At 49.2% G+C, this 19,085-nt stretch overlaps 2 protein-coding genes across 3 annotated transcripts; one reads left to right on the top strand and one right to left on the bottom strand.

Moving 5' to 3' along the window:
• The first annotated feature begins 13,146 nt into the window (after positions 1–13,146).
• On the top strand, positions 13,147–14,378 carry LOC109747669 (small heat shock protein, chloroplastic). Its single transcript, XM_020306699.4, has 2 exons — positions 13,147–13,601; positions 13,692–14,378. The coding sequence occupies exons 1-2, from the start codon at positions 13,343–13,345 to the stop codon at positions 14,147–14,149; spliced, it is 717 nt and encodes a 238-aa protein (XP_020162288.1). The 5' UTR covers positions 13,147–13,342; the 3' UTR covers positions 14,150–14,378.
• A 119-nt stretch (positions 14,379–14,497) lies between these two features.
• On the bottom strand, positions 14,498–17,933 carry LOC109747668 (probable RNA-binding protein ARP1). Of its 2 annotated transcripts, none has more exons than XM_020306698.4 (6): positions 17,653–17,933; positions 17,427–17,565; positions 17,221–17,341; positions 17,059–17,104; positions 14,897–15,176; positions 14,498–14,657 (listed from the first exon to the last, which is right to left on the bottom strand). In XM_020306698.4, exons 1-6 carry the CDS (start codon positions 17,809–17,811, stop codon positions 14,566–14,568), a joined length of 837 nt encoding a protein of 278 aa, XP_020162287.2. In that variant the 5' UTR covers positions 17,812–17,933; the 3' UTR covers positions 14,498–14,565. The 2 variants fall into 2 exon arrangements, with proteins under 2 accessions (XP_020162287.2, XP_020162286.1); XM_020306697.4 differs by having other exon boundaries at positions 14,498–14,791; positions 17,653–17,928.
• Positions 17,934–19,085: the final 1,152 nt, after the last annotated feature.

Genomic DNA, 19,085 nt, shown 5'->3' with positions numbered 1-19,085 from the left:
ACCAGTCCTATTCCCCCCCCAGGTGTATGCTCTAACTTGGCAGGGTTATGTTGCTCATATCGTGCGTATGGTGTCTCGCATTGCAATGTCATTTGATTAGTTTAGACATGCTCTGTGTGAATGCCACCTGTTTAGTGTCTAATTACCATATATGTGAATTATGCATTGCCATCTTGTTGCAAGACATTATATATGTGAATTATACAATGCTATCTTGTTGCAAAGGCATTATATATGTGAATTATGCAATGCCATGTTGTTTAGCCAATCATCATGTATGTGAATTATATCATGCTATCATTTTTTTGTATTACGTGTTCCATTTGTCGACAACGTTTGTATATTCAACTACTCTTCCTATGCATCAGCCATTTGAAGCGGTGATGGAAGTATCTGGAGTGAAAACAAGGTATTCAGAGCAGACAATGCTACCTGCTGAAGCAGACATCTTGCTGGTTACAGAGAGCTCCTCAGAGGAGGATTCAGAGACTGATGACCAGTCCTATTTCCCCCCTGAGGTCTATGCTCAAACTTGGCAGGGTTATATTACCCATGTCATGCATGTTGTCTTGCATTGCTTAGTTTTTACATCATATATGGATTGCCATCTCCTTACTTGCTTACTATATAAATCATATATTTGAATTATATCATGCCATCATGTTTACATAATACATACACATCATCTATCTGAATTATGGCATGGCAACCCATTTAATAAAGACATCATATAGTTATATCATCTCATCCTGTTTAGTGTTTACAGTCATCATATTTTGAATTATGGCATTCTATCCGTGAATGTATGTGAATTATGGCATGCCAACCTATTTAATAAACACATTATATAGTTATGTCATGTCATCCTGTTTACATAGTCTCATATTTTGAACTGTGTCTTTCCATCTTTTTTAGTTAGCCATCATAATGTGAAATTGTGTCATGCTATCCTGTTTAGTTAGCCATCATATATGTGAAATTGTGTCATGCTATCCTGTTTGGTTAGACAACATAAATATGAATTATTTCATGCCCTCTTTTATTCCCCACTATCCATTGCACCTGTCTATCATACAATGTCTATACTTTCAGTTACTTTTCTTGTTTATCAGCCATTTGAATTGGAGAGCGTGATGGCAGTATCTAAGGGAGTAACAACACGGTCTTCAGAAAAGATAGTGCTACTAGTTGATGCAGATAGAACCACGGTTGTACTTGCCCAAGGACCAGATCCACCACACATAACCCAGACTCTCGCAAATTGTACCCCTACCCAGTTGGACAGAGAACCAGCTACACCCCTTCTAACCCCAACCCCGACAGATAGTAACCCAGTTCCAGTTGACACAGCACCGTCTCCACCACAGAGCACCCAAACACGAGCAGTTAGTAAGGGAACTGCAGTGCCCAAAGCACGAGGACCACCACTCCAAATCCCAACTCAACGCTTAAAGGAGAAGAAAATTTGTTCTCAGGTCAGGTTCTGTAGCTATGGTTCATACTCCTTTGCTCTTGCATTACTATATTTACTCATACCAACTATTTTTAAATTTGAAGGATGGAATTGAAACTCCAATGGCGCAACAGGTATGTTTTAAACCTGTTTCTTTAACTGGTTTGCTGTTGTAACCTGCTCTATGTTGATTTCAGTTTCAATTGAATAAACAGTTATGTTCTCATGTCATGCACATTACAAGTGTTGTTATTGCTCTATAGTTACCCACACTTATATTCTGTCTATTCTGCTTTGTCTTGAACAAATATTATTTGAACTGTGTCTCTATCTTGATTTGGCAACAAAAACTAGAATGATATAGACCATAAAGTGACCATGGTACATAGATATATGTTTGTTTCATGTTGTTATCCTGTCCACTTTACTACTGAACTCATTTACCAAAATGAGTTTCATATACAACATGGTAAACATGTGATGTGTCTGCTTGTTTCTCTTTTAGAATGCGGACAAAATATTGGAGAACAGTACCGCGTTATCCAATGGTAAAGGAAGTAATGCAGATAAGGTTCAAGATAGTGAGACATCCCTGTTGGTCTCCAAGAAAGCTGATAAAAACTATCTTGACGATAGTGAGGGAACCCAAAAGTCCTGTCTTGATGTAGTGTTCGAGTTACTGGCCACTACTGCTCGCACAAGCTCTTCGAACTCGCTGCCTGAATTAGTTCGTCTTCTTGAGTCTCAAGTTCAAGCTGAAAGACATCGATCAGATGTGCTGCGACAGGAAGCTGAAGGACTGAGGAAGTCCCTGCAGAATTCAGATGCATATTTTCTGGTGCAACAGCAAGCGCTGGAGGATTTAAGCGCCAAATAAGAGAAAGTTAATAAGCTTGCTAAGCATCTTGCCAGCATTATGCGTACCCAGGATATTGTTTCTTGAGATCTTCTGAAGTGGTTTCAGTTCTGGATTTGTTTTGCTGTGGTGTTTATTTGCGCTGGTCGCCAACTTTGACAACCAGTGTATATGATATGCTGCTTTGTTCCCTATATTTGCACTGGTGGCGAACTTTGATGCCCAGTGGATGTAATATGTGTAATAGCCGTGATAGCCTAGCGTTAGTTGCTTGCTTATTTACTTCCTTGTTGTCTTGTTTATTTGTTTGCTTGTAGTAATTGCAGTTCTTTTTCCGCGGTTAGCTAGTGGCTGCAATAACCTATTTTTTAAAACTAGGCCACAATAACCATGGGCTAATATTTACTGTAGTGAAACTGGGCCTCCTACTGGCCGTAGAAACAGTGGGCCTTCTACGGGCCGTAGAAACAATGGGCCTTCTATGGGTCGTAGAAACAATGGGCCTTCTGCGGGCCGTATCATCAATGGGCCTTATACGGGCCGTATGATCGATTGGCCAAACATGGGCCAAACATACCACATTATGGCCGTAAACGGGCTAGAGTTGGAATTGTCCGTTCATGGGCCGACCATAACGGGCCATCGTTAATAGGCCGTATTTGATGACGCTATGAAAACGGCCCAACGTATTAATGGACCACAAACGGGCCGACTGTAACCACGGGCTGAATTTGGCCCACAAGCAGAAAATGACAGTAACGGGCCGTAAGTAAACGAATGCTGGAAATGAGACCAAGAATAAATGGGCTCTGAGAAGGCCGAAAGATATCATGGGCTGGAAATGGCTCAACGGAATAACGGGCCGTTAATGGGTATAAAGTGATACACTGTTCATTACGGGCCAGTTTCACCACGGGCCGTTAATGGGTGTAAAGTGATACACTGTTCATTACGGGCCAGTTTCACCACGGGTCGTTAATAGGCCAAGAGTTACATAGGGCCTCATATGGGCCGAAAGACTTCATGGGCCATACATGGGCCAGAAGTGAAAACGGGCTGGAATCATATTGGATGGCCCAGATGACGCTACTGGGCCTAATTCGGATAGGGCGTAACGGGCCTTAGGTTAGCAGGCTGTAAATGGGCTATATGCGAACAGGCCGTTAACAGGCTTTCCATGGGCCGGCCCGCCACCTTTTGACCAAGTCAAACGGGCCGGCCTTTTCACAGGAATGGGCCTCTATTGGGCCGTGCCATGTGTCGACGTATCATAGGCGCCTTCTGTCCAATGAGTGGATGACATCTGTCCCAACAATGAGCTGACACGTGTTTCCTCCAGCCAATGATGATTTTACACGTGGAAAATCCCCATTGGTCGGGGCTGTTAACGGGTTATCGGATCCAAAACCCGACCCAATAGCTTAACGGCGTTCCGTTACGGTGGATGCCACGTGTCGGTCACCCTTGACGAAAGCACTTCTATGATGCGCGATTTATCGTCATGGAAGTGGACACTTCCGTGATGATAATTTTGGTAATGTCATGGAACACTTCTACGACAGCACAGGTATGACTATCTTGATTCTGTCATAAATTTGTCATGGATGTACATGCATGACAAAAAACGCGACCTACTGTGACAAACATGTATCATCACGGAAGTGTATTGTTTTTGTAGTGATGACATGATGTAGAGGGATAAATTCATGCAATATGATAAAAACCCCATCTTGTTATCCTCGATGGCAACAATACAATACGTGCCTTGCTGCCCCTACTGTCACTGGGAAAGGACACCGCAAGATTGAACCCAAAGCTAAGCACTTCTCCCATTGCAAGAAAGATCAATCTAGTAGGCCAAACCAAACTGATAATTCGAAGAGACTTGCAAAGATAACCAATCATACATAAAAGAATTCAGAAGATTCAAATATTGTTCATAGATAAACTAGATCATAAACCCACAATTCATCGGTCTCAACAAACACACCGCAAAAGAAGATTACATCGAATAGATCTCCACGAGAGAGGGGGAGAACATTGTATTGAGATCCAAAAAGAGAGAAGAAGCCATCTAGCTAATAACTATGGACCCGAAGGTCTGAGGTAAACTACTCACACTTCATCGGAGGGGCTATGGTGTTGATGTAGAAGCCCTCCGTGATCGATGCCCCCTCCGGCGGAGCTCCGGAACAGGCCCCAAGATGGGATCTCGTGGGTACAGAAGGTTGCGGCGGTGGAATTAGGTTTTTGGCTCCGTATCTGATCGTTTGGGGGTACGTAGGTATATATAGGAGGAAGGAGTACGTCGATGGAGCAACAGGGGGCCCATGAGGGTGGAGGGCGCGCCTGGGGGGGGTAGGCGCGCCCCCTACCTCGTGGCTTCCTCCTTTATTTCTTGACGTAGGGTCCAAGTCTCCTGGATCATGTTCGTTCTGAAAATCACGTTCCCGAAGGTTTCATTCCGTTTGGACTCCGTTTGATATTCTTTTTCTGCAAAACTCTGAAATAGGCAAAAAAACAGCAACTCTGGGCTGGGCCTCCGGTTAATAGGTTAGTCCCAAAAATAATATAAAAGTGAATAATAAAGCCCAATAATGTCCAAAACAGAAGATAATATAGCATGGAGCAATCAAAAATTATAGATACGTTGGAGACGTATCACAAGACCACCCCTTGTCGGACTGGGGCATCTCCGTCGGCAGCGCCAAGCGCGGGTGGACGCACTTGGCGCCCATCATGACCCATTTGGCCCTAAGGTTGTCGGCCTTCTTCTTCGTATTCGAGATCGAGTTGGCCTTGCCGGCCGCGATGAAATTGGCGCACCTAGAGATATGACCCTCGCTGACGCGGAGGAAGAAGAGGTGGCGCAGAAGAGTGACGGACGGCATCACGCCCAGATACGCCTCGTAGTAGTAGGCGAAGATGGACAAGAGAAGGATGGAGTTGGGATGAAGGTGCAGCGCGTGCAACCCGTAGTGGACAAGGACCTCATAGAAGAAGTCAGAAAAGGGGGGAACCAACCCCGCGGCGATGCTACTCGTGAAGAAGGGGAAAAAGGTACTCCCCTCAGGTTCCGGCGCGTCGGAGGCAACCCGGAGCTCCGTCTTCCCCCTCTCGTTGCTCTCCACCGCCGTCAGCAAGCGCATGGCGGCGAGCCTCTTATCCGAGACGTTGGGCGCGTCAAGAGTTGGTTCGTACCAAGCCGGCGACGAGGAGGGCTTGACCTTGCGCGGCGCCATTTGTCGCTCATGCGGTGGAGGATGGAAGCAGATCTGGAGATTTCGGAGGCAGAGCGCAAGAAAGGGGATCTGAGCAAGGCGAAAGGAAGCAATGAAGGAAAGCGCTGTCTGCGCCAGCCTCTTGACAATCGGGCAGTTGCCGAGGCAGCATGGGGAAGCGGAGACGCCCACATCCAATCAACCGCCACGCGTCGACCAAGGCCGCAGGCTATTGGGGCCCGCGGTGCTCCGCGCTTGACCTTTGGCTTCACCTCGAAGCCAAGCCTGAGCGTGCCTTGGGCCCGGGGGCTACTGTCGGCGTTCTGGGAACGGGGGTCCCCGGACTTGCCTGCCTGCGGCCCACGGCGTGGCTCTGCAAGTGGGCCCGTACGGCCCATCTTCACCAACAAGCATTCAAGACCCTCGCGAGGGGCCAAGCCTCGCGAGGCGGGCGACACAAGACCTCCTCAGGAGCGGCCTCACCAGGTTGGCTCGCGAGGGGCGGAGAGATCAAGGCAAGGCAAACCTCGCAAGGTTCTCGTGACGTGAGGCATGACGATCGAGACCAGGCGGGCTCCAGGCGGGCGCCAGCACGCACAGTGTCCTTGTTTCCTCTTTGGTGCTAAGGAGGCAAGCGCAGGCGCGGGGTACCGAGGCATCAAGCAAAGGTTTCCATATCAGTGCAACGAGACCAAGACCAGCAGGACGGCGAGACGGAGGTCACCATGGAGCCCAAGGCGGCGTCACCACCAGAGCTTTTGGCAGGCGAAGACTACTTTTGTCAGGATAGCTTGTACTAGTTATCTCCCTTCAAACTGGCCGTTGTGGAATCCCTTCCCGCTCAATATTTGGGAAGAGGACCAGGGCCTCTATAAATAGGACTAGCCACCACAGTAGGAGGCATCTGATCTTGAGTCAATCCTCACCCACTCACAGAGCACAAGAACACCTCAACCTCAGGAGGCTGTTCTTCCCCTTGTAACTGTTCATCCTCAGCCCAAGAGGCAATCCACCACCACCACACTGGAGTAGGGTATTACACCACAACGGTGGCCCGAACCAGTATAAATCTTGTGTTCTTTGTGCTGCGAGTTCGTCGAGTTAGTCCTTGAGATCTTAGCAAAGCTAGGACGTGGATTGGTAGGGGGAGAACTTCGCGCGCACCCCAGAGTTCGAACCTTAAGGGTTTTGTCGGAACCCGAGATGTGACACCAAGCTTAGGGTTTTGCATATCATTAACACAATTGACATTAAGAGAATTTATAATAACATCATTGCAATCATGCTTTTCATCGAAGGAACTATCGAGTATGGGTGCAATAGCAACGATCTCATGTTTAACATAAGGAACTATAGCAAATTCATCTTCATAAATATTGGCATCATGGCCACAAGAATAGCAAGCATCATGTTCATTAAGGGATATTTCAATCAAATCATCGGAATCATAATTATCTATAGATTCATGCATATCATTATTTTCTTCTGAAGCAACGATCATTCTTTTAATAAATTCTTTGACATAGACATTATGAGCATAGTTTTCATAAGAATATTTAAGTATGTCAAATTTTCCAGATTCGTAGAGAGTAGTATCATACTTTTCAATCAAAGAAGCAACTTCATAAGCACCCTTAAAAGCAACAAATTCTTCAATTTGTTCGATATCGTAGTAACTATAAACACCCTTTGCATAATAAGATAAGATTTCATTATCATTAAACTCACATAGGTAGGGAAGGTGTTTTTTAGGGTTCTTAGAGCAACAAGTAAAGTCATAAATCTCACAAAGATTCCAAGCATAACACAGCAATCTATTTATTTGATCCCATAAGAGTCTCCCTTTTTCAGACAAAGGGTGACGCACAAAATGAGCATGCTCATCTAAAGATTTCCCATCAACTAGGCTAGTTGGGGTTTCAGCACGAGCGCATAAGGATCGAAGATGATCCAAGTAGAACATTTTAAGTGGATCCATATCAATAGATTTTTAGCAAGCAAAGATGCAAGCAAATAGAAGCCACATGGTAACACAAGCAAACAATAGATCTGGCGAGAAAAAGGCAAACGAAAAAAAATGCGAATAAACCGGCAAAGGTGAAGTGGGGGAGAGGAAAACGAGAGGCAAATGGCAAATAATGTAATGCGAGGGATAAGAGTTTGTGATGGGTACTTGGTATGTCTTGACTTGTGCGTAGATCTCCCCGGCAACGGTGCCAGAAATCCTTCTTGCTACCTCCTGAGCATGCGTTGGTTTTCCCTTGAAGAGGAAAGGGTGGTGCAGCAAAGTAGCGTAAGTATTTCCCTCAGTTTTTGAAAACCAAGGTATCAATCCAGTAGGAGACTACACGCAAATCCCTCGTACCTGCACAAACAAATAAGAACCTTGCAACCAACGCGATAAAGGGGTCGTCAATCCCTACACGGCCACTTGCAAAAGTGAGATCTGATAGAGATAATAAGATAAATATTTTTGGTCCTTTGTTGTATAGATTTAAAAGTAAAGATTGCAAAATAAACGGCACCAGAAATAGCTAGTTGACGGGAGATTAATATGATGGAAAATAGACCCGGGGGCCATAGGTTTCACTAGTGGCTTCTCTCAAGATAGCATAAGTATTACGGTGGGTGAACAAATTACTGTCGAGCAATTGATAGAAAAGTGCATAGTTATGAGAATATCTAGGCATGATCATGTATATAGGCATCACGTCCGCGACAAGTAGACCGAAACGATTCTGCATCTACTACTATTACTCCACACATCGACCGCTGTCCAGCATGCATCTAGAGTATTAAGTTCATAAGAACAGAGTAACGCATTAGGCAAGATGACATGATGTAGAGGGATAAACTCAAGCAATATGATATAAACCCCATCTTTTTATCCTCGATGGCAACAATACAATACGTGTCGTTTCCCCTACTGTCACTGGGATCGAGCAACGCAAGATTGAACCCAAAGCTAAGCACTTCTCCCATTGCAAGAAAGATAAATCTAGTAGGCCAAACCAAACTGATAATTCGAAGAGACTTGCAAAGATATTAAATCATACATAAAACAATTCAGAGGAGATTCAAATAGTGTTCATAGATAATCCTGATCATAAACCCACAATTCATCGGATCTCGACAAACACACCGCAAAAAGAATTACATCGAATAGATCTCCAAGAGAATCGAGGAGAACTTTGTAGTGAGATCCAAAGAGAGAGAAGAAGCCATCTAGCTATTAACGATGGACCCGAAGGTCTGTGGTAAACTACTCACACATCATCAGAGAGGCTATGGTGTTGATGTAGAAGCTTTCCATGATCAATTCCCCCTCCGGCGGAGTGCCGGAAAAGGCCCCAAGATGGGATCTCACGGGTACAGAAGGTTGCGGTGGTGGAAATAGGGTTTTGTTGTGCTCCTGGATGTTTTCGGGGTATATGGATATATATAGGAGGAAAAAGTAGGTCGGTGGAGCTGCGAGGGGCCCACGAGGGTGGGGGCGCGCCTAGGGGGCAGGCACGCCTCCCTGCCTCGTGGCCTCCTCGCTTCTTTCTTGACGTCCACTCCAAGTCCCCTGGATCACGTTTGTTCCAAAAATAACTCTCCCGAAGGTTTCATTCCGTTTGGACTCCATTTGATATTCCTTTTCTATGAAACACTGAAATAGGCAAAAAAAACAGCAATTTGCACTGGGCCTTTGGTTAGAAGGTTAGTCCCAAAAATAATATAAAAGTGCTTAGTAAAGCCCATTAAACATCCAAAACAGATAATATAATAGCATGGAACAATCAAAAATTGTAGATACGTTGGAGACGTATCACAGCACAAACTCTTTAGGGCATAACCAGATTCATTACACAACCAAAAGGGAGATGCTGCTGCCGTGTCCGGCATGGGCCATCTTGAGGTTGATGCAGCCTGTGGGGCGACCTCAATTTAAGCAAACCAAAAAGTCACCTGGCAGCATGGCGTTGAGGGAATGTTGAGCTGCTTGCTGAAGTGTGCTGCAGAGGCTCGCCGCTCAGGGGCCGGGAGGCTCCCGACGTCCCCAGGGGGCTCGTGAGGGACAGGGAGCTCGCGCGGTCCCATCGCGAGCTGCGCCAACCTTTGGAAGGTGGTGCCGGCGTTCACAGGCCGAAGGGCATGCATGTGTAGCAGAATACGCCACATGGGAAGATAAAGGTTGTCCTCTCCACATCTTCTGCTGCCATCTTGATCTGGTGGTAGCCCGAGAAGGCGTCCAGGAAGCATAGTAGGTCACACCAGGTGGTGGAGTCCATGATTTGGTCGATGCGCGGCAGCGGAAAGGGGTCTTGAGGGCAGGCCTTGTTGATACTCGTGAAGTCGACGCACATACGCTCCTTGCCGCCCTTCTTGGGGACGACGACTGGGTTGGCGAGCCACTCAGGATAACGTACCTCTCGGATGACTCCGGCTTCTTGCAGCTTGTGCACCTCTTGGACAATGAATTCTTGCTTCTGTGGCGCCTAGCGCCACGCCTTTTGCTTGATGGGGCGTGCGTTAGGGCACACCACCAAGTGGTGCTCGATCACCTCCCTTGGGACCCCAGACAAGTTGGACGCCTTCCAGGGAAACACGTCTGAATTCACCCGAAGGAAGGCGACGAGCGCACTCTCCTGCACAGGAGGGAGGCTGGTGTCGGTGTCAAAACCGGCGGATCTCGGGTAGGGGATCCTGAGCTATGGATCTAGGATCAATGGGGAACAGGAGACGAAGGACACAGTGTTTACCCAGGTTCGGGCCCTCTCTAAGAGGTAAAACCCGACGTCCTGCTTGGTTGTATTGATGTGTATGGTATGATTGCAGAGTCGATCTACCACGAGATCAGATGAGCTAAGCCCTAGGCTAATAGGGCGATACGTGTTGCTCTGAGCCCTGAAGACTAAAACCCCTCTGGTTTATATAGGCACCAGTAGGGCTAGGGTTACATTCAGCTGATTACAGTAAGGAAATATCATGTCGAATCTTGACTTGGAGGACACACCAAGGCTCCGAAGGTTGCCTGTCCGGCCATTTCATCTTGCCACATCTCGGCCTGGTCCGGCCCATAAGGCACTAGCCGGCGGCCCGAGGATCCCTTAATCCAGGACTCCCTCAGCCGGCACCAATGGTGAAGGTGGGACCCGAGTCGCTACCATCCACCGACACTTTCTTCGTGTCGGCACGGTCCTGGAAGAACAACTGCTTTTTCTTCACAGGCGCGGCCTCGTGGGACTCTGTCGCGTTCTCGGCATCCAGGTGCATGGCCGCCGCGGCCTTGTAGGTGTGCCTGAGGGAGCAAACCGCATCCTTCTCGTCACCAGCGATGGTGATAACGCCGTTGCATCTCGGCATCTTGATAACATTGTAGCCGGGGTGGGTCGCCGCCATAAACTTGGCGAGCGTCGGGTACCCCAGGATGGCGTTGTACGATAGGCTGATGTGTGCCACGTCGGAGTTGATGAGCTCGATGTGCTAGTTCTCACGTGTGCCGAAGGTGACCGGGAGGCACACTTGCCCCAGGGGGATGGTAAACCCATCCATCACCCCGGAGAAGGGGTTGGTTGGCATCAGCTGGTCATAGGGCACTTGGGGCGTCTCGAAGGTCTCGATGGAGATCATGTTGAGGCCGGCACCCCCGTCGATGATGGTCTTGGTGACTGCGACGTTGCTGATGGTGGCGGTGCACAGCATGGGGAGCGTGCCGACGGTGGCTGTGGACTTGAGGTGGTCCTTGGAGTCGAAGGTGATGGCGCGCTGTGCCCATTCGTCGGTCCGCACAGCTTCAGGCCTCGGGAGGCGACGCTCGCCTCTCGAGAGAACCGCTTGAGGTGGCGGCTGAACGCAGGGGCCTGAACTCCGCCGAGAATGCAGGCCACCGCGGGAGGCCCCTGGTCGCCCTCGGTGTGCTGGCCGAAGCTAGCGACAAACTGGTCGCATAGCTCGCCCCATGAAGAGATTGAAGCTCCTGGGAGGTTCGCGAGCCAGAGGCACGGGCCGTCGCCGAGGGCCATGGGGAACCAGTTCGCCATGGCCTTGTCATCTCCGCCCGCCGCCAGGATGCTCAGCGCGTAAAGCTGAAGAAACTCCGTCGGGTCGAGGGCAGTGTCGTAATGCAGGGGCAACTCTGGTCTAAACCTCGCAGGCCAAGCCACCCGACGCAGCTCGCGCGTGAAGGCCTGGCAGCCCTCAGGCTCCGTCTGGGCGACGCGAACCGCTCGACACCCGGCACGCACAGCGGCGAGCATCAGCCATGGAGTTGGCGAAGCGGAAGTCGGAGCGGGGCGGAAGAACAGCGGCGCACCCCTACCTAGCGCGCCAAATGTCGGAATCGGGGCTCCGGGGACCCAAAGGTTCGAACTCTGGGGTGCGCTTGTTCCTATCGCCCTACCCTTCCTGCAGCTAACCACGGCGAGCTACGTCGAGAGCGAGCTAGAGAGAGCCGGCCGGCAACACAGCAGTTACCCAGGTTCGGGCTACCTTGCGGTGTAAAACCCTACGTCCTGCTTGGTTTTTGGATTACACTGGTTCGGGAAGAAGAGAGTGCACAAGGGTTCTGGTCCCTCCACGGCAACACCCTGCCCTCCTTTTATATGTGCCTTGGTCCTCTTCCCCTGAAAACATTGGCAGGAGGGTTGCCACACAACGACAATTTTGAAGGGGTACAGGGGCGCAGTCTATCCTGACGAAAAGCGGTCTTCGCCTGCAAAGCCACCGTTCGTGACGCGCCTGTGGGCTCGATGATGACCCCCGCCCTGCGCGTCCGTCGTCTTGGTCTTCTTGCACCGATCGGGCAATGTTTGGGGGTTGCTTTGGAAACCAGCGGCCTGCCTTGCTCCCTTAGCACCAAAGAGAAAAGCCTCCTCATCCGCGCACGGCCTCTAGCGTCATTTGTCGCTGCGCGCGTCACCCACGTGAAGACTCTGTGCCGCGCGACCGGGCTAAGCTGCCCTTGACTGGCTCGCCTTCGAGAGGAGGCCTCAGGAGGCAGCCTCGGGAGCTCGCCTCGCGAGGCTCCTGGTGGCGCCATTCAGTCCGCCCGAGACGCTTGCTGACGTGGGCCTCGTGAGGCATCTTGCTTGTGAAGCTTGGTGGTGGGCCATCCGCTAGGCCCTCGACACGCGTCGCGCCCTGGGCCGAAGGCAGACGGGCCTGGGTACCCCCGGTTCCACGGGCCCGACAGTGCTCGCATTTATTCTGGATTTATTTCAGGATTTTCGGCGATGCGTATTTAGTGGGAGGAGGCGTTTTTATCGACTACAAGACACCTGCGATGACTTCGTAAAAATATCTAAAATGATATGCGGCTTAATCTCTCGGAGATGCTCATAAAGATAGAGCGAACCTGTGTTCTTATGAGAATGGGTGCATACTTGTATGAGTGCTTGGTTCTATATTGTGTTAAAAGAAAATGAGCCTCGGCTTCGCGATCTGGAAACAGGCTGCTGCCGAAGTATAAATTTCATGTAGGGCCTTCTGACGTCGAAGTGCCCAGAACTGTTCGAGAATTATCGAGAGAACCCCACAAGCCTGAAGAGCACCCGGGGCGTCGTCGCGAAGCGCTCTCCAACCAGGTATGGCGAGCGGCGTGCGTTGTCGCGAAGCTTCAACATCCTTCCCCGTCCTTCCACGATCATTGCATGAACTCCCCTCTGCTCTATAAAATGGCGCGGCACACTCGCCATCTCCCACCGAACAAGCGAGTAAGATAAGAACCGCTTAGCTGCAATTCGTAGCACATCGGCTTCCAAGTTCCAACGATCTCGTAGACACTCTCTCGTTTCAATTCTCGAGCGACTTTTAATCTTTCAAAGTGCAATGGCTGCTGCGAATGCCCCCTTCGCTCTCAGTCGCCTCTCCCCGGCCGCGCGCCTGCCGATCCGTGCCTGGAGAGCCGCGAGGCCGGCCCCGGTCTGGACCGGGAGAACCCGCCCGCTCTCCGTGGCCTCCGCGGCGCAAGAGAATAGGGACAACTCCGTCGACGTCCAAGTCAGCCAGGCCCAGAACGGCGGCAACCAGCAGGGCAACGCTGTCCAGCGCCGGCCGCGCCGCGCCGGATTTGACATCTCCCCGTTCGGTAAGTCCTCGTTCCCGATGTTCTTTTACACGTTATTTTGTTGCAGGTGTAGGAGAAGCAGAGCATGAGGGTTTACTTTAAAGAATGCAGGGCTAGTGGACCCGATGTCGCCGATGAGGACGATGCGGCAGATGCTGGACACGATGGACCGGCTGTTCGATGACGCCGTAGGGTTCCCCACGGCGCGGCGCTCGCCGGCGGCGGCTAGCGAGATGCCGCGGATGCCGTGGGACATCATGGAGGACGACAAGGAGGTGAAGATGCGGTTCGACATGCCCGGGCTGTCGCGGAAGGAGGTGAAGGTGATGGTGGAGGGCGACGCGCTCGTCATCCGCGGCGAGCACAAGAAGGAGGCCGGCGAAGGGCAGGTCGAAGGCGGCGACGGGTGGTGGAAGGAGCGCAGCGTGAGCTCCTACGACATGCGCCTGGCTCTGCCAGACGAGTGCGACAAGAGCCAGGTGCGCGCCGAGCTCAAGAACGGCGTGCTGCTCGTGTCCGTGCCCAAGAGGGAGACCGAGCGCAAGGTCATCGACGTGCAGGTCCAGTGATGAGTGTGTGTGAGACTCTACCCAGTACCCTGCATCTGAGGCTTTAAGATTTCAGCTGTCCGAGGTGTGACCGTGCGAGTGCGTGCTCTTTGTAGGCGTAGTGTGCCGTTCTTCTCCGATCCTCTCTGCGCGCACGTTGCGCAGAACATGTCGTGCTGTATGTAAATGTACTTGGCAAATCTATGAATAAATGTTCGGCTGCTTGATCAGCTGGATACACTTCGATTAATTACTGTATCGAGACATCCCTGTTGCGTTGTCGAGTGATGTGACGTGTTCTTCTTTCAGAATGCGGGGGAAGCTGATAACTGAATCGAGATATAGGCAGCACATCCTGATGAATTTGTAGAGTGTAGTTTACTGGGCATAAAATTTTAAGAATGTGTTAACGGATACAATTCTTTTCTTCACTTTTGTTAGTCAACATGGAAAGGCTCGGATGCTCTCCTATCATTGTCAGACGACGTGTCAGATCCGACGGCCGCTGCAGCTCCACCCGTCCCCGTAGCTGCAGCAACGAGCAGATAAACTTGGTTTTCAGGAGTCCTTGAAAATCAACCAACACACAGATGTGTTGATTGCTTCAATTCGAAGACGACGTGTCAGATCCGACGGCCGCTGCAGCTCCACCCGTCCCCGTAGCTGCAGCAACGAGCAGATAAACTTGGTTTTCAGGAGTCCTTGAAAATCAACCAACACACAGATGTGTTGGTTGCTTCAATTCGAAGGAGAAATCGCAGTCCTAACCTGAGTCGCCGGCGCTCTCTGGGGCGTCGGCGCCGTGGAGCCCGGCGGCGTGCGCCGCCTGCTGCATGTGTGCCGCGTACTGCATCATCTGCGAGTACTGCATGACTGCCGCGGAAGAACTCTGACCTTGGTTGCTGGCTGCTTGCATCTGTTGGAGATAGTACGGTGAAAACCCTTGCTGAGCTCCTTCCGGCCCAGCTGCTGTGTAGTATGTTTGCACTTGTGACTGCTGCTGCTGTTGCTGCTGGGCAACCCTTCCACCTTGCGCGCCATAGTAACTCTGCGACACGTATGCAATATAGGTAAAAAAATACTACTCCCTCCGTCCCATAATATAAGAGCATTTTTAACACTACACTAGTGTAAAAAACGCTCTTATATTATGGGACGGAGGGAGTAAAACTTTATTTTTAATTTTTTACTTTTAAAGAAAATAACATCAGATTTATAGGCATGGCAAATTAAACATTTTTCATCAACGACGAACATAATGGTTCGAAAAGCATGCGATTTTTGCTGAAACCTAAAAATCTGGTCCACAAAGTATGTACACCCTTCGATTCAAATTAAATGACGCACCACTAGTAGGTGAATCCAACCATAAGTTTGGTTGATGAAAGTGTTCTTTTTCTTTTTGACATCTAGTCATGAAAGGCCCGTTTACAGCAAGAAAAACATAGGAATTTTGGAGCATATAGTTCCTAGAGAAAATACTACCACTTCCCCAACGGGCCTTTCACGACTAGATGTAAAACATGAGGTCTTACCAAATCCTATAGTATTTGTTTACAACATATAGTATTTCATGTCCTCATGAAGTTTTCCTCGTTTACACCATATAGTATTTCTTTGGTACGAATATCCTACGTTCCTCTAAAATTTCTATATAATGGACTAATTCCATTTGCAATTATGGAGGAAGGAAAACAAGAGGTCTTACCTTATTCCCTCTTTTCAAAAAACAAAAAAAGTTTCTTCTCATTGTCTATAATTTCTGTATTTTCTTTACCAAATACCAAATTTGAGGTTTTCTTATGGTTTTAGTCCCCTTAGGAATTTAGTGTACATGGCATGTCAATTCTTGCATTTTTTTCCTTCTATTTCTATGTTTTTCGTTCATGTGTTCTAGATGTCAAGTATTTTGCATTCCTACACGAACCACTGACATTAGGATGTCACACAAAAAAGATAAAAATGGAAACACAAATCGAAGAAAACATTCTCGAAACAGGATTTTGCCCCGCTTTATATATAAAGCAACAACCAAACAAAGTGAAGAAAACATGAGACATTACGATGTCATGGAAAAACGTAGAAATGTGCTCACAAAGAGAAGAAAACATGAGGTGGGACCTCATATTTGGGTTGAAGGAAAGGCACATCACTATAAGATGCCCAAATTGATCAATTTTCTCGCGTACAACATTATACCGTAATCAGTCATAAAGCCAATGCTTTTGCCTAGGCAGGCGTGCCGACTGGCGGGGCTATATATCTACTCTTAGGGCGCGATTGGATGGAGGTCTGCAAACCTCAGTATCACGCTTCCATAACCGAACGCCTGAGAGCCTTTATCGTCCAAGCCTAATCCAGAGTCTATGGCGTTGTAGTGGTTTTACACAGACGATAGTCCAAACAAGATGGTAACATTAAAAGGAATGGAAAATCAAAACTTATTTTAGCAAAATATTTTAAAATATTTTTTCAAAAAATATAAAACTATTGTAAACTCCAAGGAGCTTTTGGAAATATAGCTAAGTGAGGGAATGTCGCATCTTTATGAATGATCATAATTATTCGTGAGTTCTAGTGCTGTTTAACAATATACTCCTGGTTATTTTTCCACATTTTGGATGTTTGAGTTCATATATTTCGGCAGCAATATTTCTGATTTATTTTAATCTTCTCGTTTTTATAATATTATATTTTCATAGTTTTAAATGCATTTCGAAATGGGATTTCTAGTTTCAAAGGAACTTTGGTTAATTTGAATAATTCCTTTTCAAGACCATGCTAATTGAATAAATTTTTGTAAGCTGAATAATAGATGGATTCTTCGTGACGGGAGAAAGATTGATTTGTGCAAGTTGGGATCTCAAAACGACCGTGTATGATTGCAAAACTCATGCTTCAAGTACCAAATCTTAGAGAAGGCTACTAACCATTTGCATTTGATACATGTTTTCGTGAGAATACCCTCCCGTATACCTGCAGAAGTAAAACATCAAGCAGATCAATACACATTCTGACGAAAATGCCCAATTAACTTATTCTTTTTGCGAGGAAATGCCCAGCTAATGGCGAACGAGAGAAAGCAAATTTACCCGTAGTAGTAAGGATAGGTGTAGTGAGCCTGCTGGGGGAAGTAGGAGGCTGCAACCGCGGCGGCAGCAGAGCCCTGGTACGACGAAGACGATGTTGCCGGCGGCGTCGACCTGACCATCCCTGAACAAGATCGCAGTTCGTAGCGGTTCTCAGAGATAATTCGGTAAATGTGAGGAAAAAACCGGCTGATGCGAATCGATCGTACCAAACGGCGCCGCGGCGGCCGGATGCGCGCGCTGCGAAGCGCCGAGCGCCGCCAGGTTGCAGTTGGCCCTTCTCCCGTCGATCACCGGCGTCGGGTCCTGCAGCGCCCGCGCCGCGGCCTCGGGGTCCCTGAACGTCACCTGGGAAGGATCGACACGAGCAGCAAAGATGAGCTTGGCGCTCACATTGTGACCGGACAGAATCTATCTGCGGGAACCGAAGCTCACGAATCCGTAGCCCCTGGAGCGGCCGGTGTGCTTGTCGGCGATGACGACGGCCTCCGCGATGTCGCCGAACTGCTCGAAGTAGCGCCGCATGGCGTCGCGCTGCGTCTGCCACGCCAGGCCCCCCACGAACAGCTTGGTGAACGTCGTGTCGCCGTCCATCGGTCGAAGCTGGCTTGCGGAGGCGGTGGCTACCGATCGGCGGGTGCGGCAGTTGTGCAAACGTGCTGGCGAATGGCTGGATGTCTGAGACCGGGGGAGTATTTTTGTACGGGGGAGAGACGGCGAGATGGAGCCCACGACGGGGGGCTGAAGCTGGCGATGATGAGCGCGTCGTGCGCGTAGTAATAGTCGTGTAATGGAGGGAGGGATCAGCGCACCCAATGGTGTTCCTTTTCGGAGGTAGAAGATGCGTGGACCATGGTCAAAGCCTGCCTGGCTGGTTCCACTCTACATCGACATAGTTACACAAGCGATAGCTACGGATAGTTACGGAGTAACTCCGTCTGTAAAGAAATATAAGAGCATCTAAAAATACAGAGGGAGTACTCCGTATTTGACAGAGTGGTTGCCGTGTGATTTGAACCTTGTGGTTAAACATGTCGATTTGATTGGCCGGGTAGCATGAAGGAACATAGACCAGGCTGGCCAATCATGCGTTGTGGTTGGGACGTCTGCTCGAGTGTTGGTACGCAAAAGCAAAGGGACTACATACAGCCTGACATAGAATGGGAAAGTACCAATTGCATCGCAGATTTGCTGCAAGCGACGAGGCAGGCTGAACAGTGCAGCGAAGCCAGCGCTTCGATGCCGGACCGTCCAAACAAGAATCGAAGGTTTGTATGGGTACGAACGGACCAAATTACAGAAGTAGGGAGATAGCATGGGTCAGAAGGGGGCTACATGTCGTGATCTGCGACCAGGCCCTGGTCTCCGGGTCTCGGGGCGTTTCAGGGAAGGTAAGGTGTATTGCGCTATGCACCTGTAAAGGGAGCTACGATAATTAGCATGCTTCTTTTATTTTTTGCGAATAATTAGCATGCTTTCGTGAAGGGGACTAGGGAAGAAGGTCCTCTTTTGTGCGGTGGCTGCTCGGTTGGCGCCTTGGAGGCATGCATTCAAAAGGAAATGGAGTGGTGATACTGTTGTATACGTGAAGGGCACGCACGCAGATGAATTATGAGGGAGTCCTAAAACTTGTCTGAGATGTGATGGTTTAGGCTAACTCCACCGTGCGACCATATTCTGTCCGCGCGCGTCCGTTTGGGGTAAAACAGACGAACTAGACGGCCCAGCGCGCGGGCGCAAACAGACTTTTGTCCGTTTTCTGTCTGCTTTCGACCCATCCCAAGCCCAAATTTGCGCCGCTTTGGGGTGAAACGGACAGCACGCGGACGGGCGGGCCGTCTGACCGTGTCCTCCCCTGGCCCGCCTGT

Source organism: Aegilops tauschii, chromosome 4 (assembly GCF_002575655.3).
Source record: "Aegilops tauschii subsp. strangulata cultivar AL8/78 chromosome 4, Aet v6.0, whole genome shotgun sequence".
NCBI lineage: Eukaryota > Viridiplantae > Streptophyta > Magnoliopsida > Poales > Poaceae > Aegilops > Aegilops tauschii.
This window is presented reverse-complemented; position numbering and strand designations above follow the sequence as displayed.

What these genes read in the sequence shown, in the direction of transcription:
- LOC109747669 (XM_020306699.4), top strand. Translation starts at nt 13,343, where the DNA reads ATGGCTGCTGCGAATGCCCCCTTCGCTCTCAGTCGCCTCTCCCCGGCC. An exon ending in ATTTGACATCTCCCCGTTCG is followed by an intron (nt 13,602 to 13,691) that starts GTAAGTCCTCGT and finishes TAAAGAATGCAG; the next exon opens with GGCTAGTGGACCCGATGTCG.
- LOC109747668 (XM_020306698.4), bottom strand. Translation starts at nt 17,811, where the DNA reads ATGGACGGCGACACGACGTTCACCAAGCTGTTCGTGGGGGGCCTGGCG. An exon ending in ACATGTATCAAATGCAAATG is followed by an intron (nt 15,177 to 17,058) that starts GTTAGTAGCCTT and finishes TACGTGTCGCAG; the next exon opens with AGTTACTATGGCGCGCAAGG. An exon ending in AGAGAGCGCCGGCGACTCAG is followed by an intron (nt 14,658 to 14,896) that starts GTTAGGACTGCG and finishes TCGTTGCTGCAG; the next exon opens with CTACGGGGACGGGTGGAGCT.